Genomic DNA, 1,348 nt, shown 5'->3' with positions numbered 1-1,348 from the left:
ACTGACCCAACTGCACCATGAGAGAAAACATGACCTGGGTAAGTGAGTTTATCCTTATGGGTTTAACAAGTGACAAAAACATCCAAGCTGGACTCTTTGTCCTCTTTGGGGTCACCTACCTGCTGACTCTGCTGGGCAATGGGCTCATTGTCCTACTGATTACACTCGACCCACGACTCCACCTGCCCATGTATTTCTTCCTCTGTCACCTGTCAGTGGTGGACATCTGCTACACCTCCAGTGGGGTTCCCCAGATGCTGGCACACTTCCTCATGGAGAAAAAGACCATCTCTTTTGCCCTATGTGGGACCCAGCTCTTTTTTGCTCTGACTCTTGGGGGAACTGAGTTTCTGTTGCTGGCTGCCATGGCCTATGACCGCTATGTGGCTGTCTGTAATCCATTACGGTACACAGTGGTGATGAGCCCAAGGCTCTGCATGGGTCTAGCAGGTGTCTCTTGGTTTGTGGGTGTAGTTAATTCTGCTGTGGAGACAGCAGTCACCATGCGCCTTCCCACCTGTGGGCACAATGTGCTCAACCATGTGGCCTGTGAGACACTGACACTGGTCAGACTGGCCTGCGTGGACATCACCCTCAACCAAGTGGTGATACTGGCTTCTAGTGTGGTGGTGCTGATGATACCCTGCTCCCTGGTCTCTCTGTCCTATGCCCACATTGTGGCTGCCATCATGAAGATCCGTTCTACCCAGGGACGCCGCAAAGCCTTTGAGACCTGTGCCTCCCACCTGACTGTGGTCTCCATGTCTTATGGGATGGCCCTCTTCACCTACCTGCAGCCCGCCTCCACAGCCTCTGCTGAGCAGGACAAGGTGGTAGTGATCTTCTATGCTTTGGTCACTCCCATGCTGAATCCTCTCATCTACAGTCTGAGGAACAAGGATGTGAAGGCTGCTTTCAGGCGAATTCTGATGAAGAACTTTGAGTCAAAGAATTAGAAGAAAATTTTCAAAAGGAGAGGTGCCCTGTGGAAGATTGTGAACACATTTAATTGGTGAGTCATGTATACAGCCCATACACCAATGCCTGTCACTAAAGTTACTTTCCCAACGCTAGTCAGTATTGAACTATGTGCCACTCATATATCCTGCCTTTAAGTGTCCCTGCGTATGTGTGTAAGCGAATAGTTATCAGGACCTAAATCTACATGATACTCCTTTGAGATAATAGGGAGCAGAATTTAACCTCTAGTCTTTATTGTGGCCTCTGCTTTAGTTAAAAAAAAAAAAAAACAGAGACATTAAGATGTAAATGCCATGTATAAAGTTAAATGAAATGTGTATATTTTCTTAACTGAAAGGAAGAGAAAAACAATATAACAATGTGTATG

The 1,348-nt window shown here is 47.1% G+C and overlaps 1 protein-coding gene across 1 annotated transcript; it reads left to right on the top strand.

The window, feature by feature from the left end:
- LOC110296912 (olfactory receptor 2F1-like) lies at positions 1 to 1,040 on the top strand. Its single transcript, XM_021165717.1, has one exon. The coding sequence runs from the start codon at positions 18 to 20 to the stop codon at positions 954 to 956; it is 939 nt and encodes a 312-aa protein (XP_021021376.1). The 5' UTR covers positions 1 to 17; the 3' UTR covers positions 957 to 1,040.
- Positions 1,041 to 1,348: the final 308 nt, after the last annotated feature.

The sequence above is a fragment of the Mus caroli genome, chromosome 6 (genome assembly GCF_900094665.2).
Source record: "Mus caroli chromosome 6, CAROLI_EIJ_v1.1, whole genome shotgun sequence".
Taxonomy (NCBI): Eukaryota; Metazoa; Chordata; class Mammalia; order Rodentia; family Muridae; genus Mus; species Mus caroli.
The sequence above is the reverse complement of the archived record's forward strand: the minus strand, read 5'-3'. Positions and strand labels throughout refer to the sequence as shown.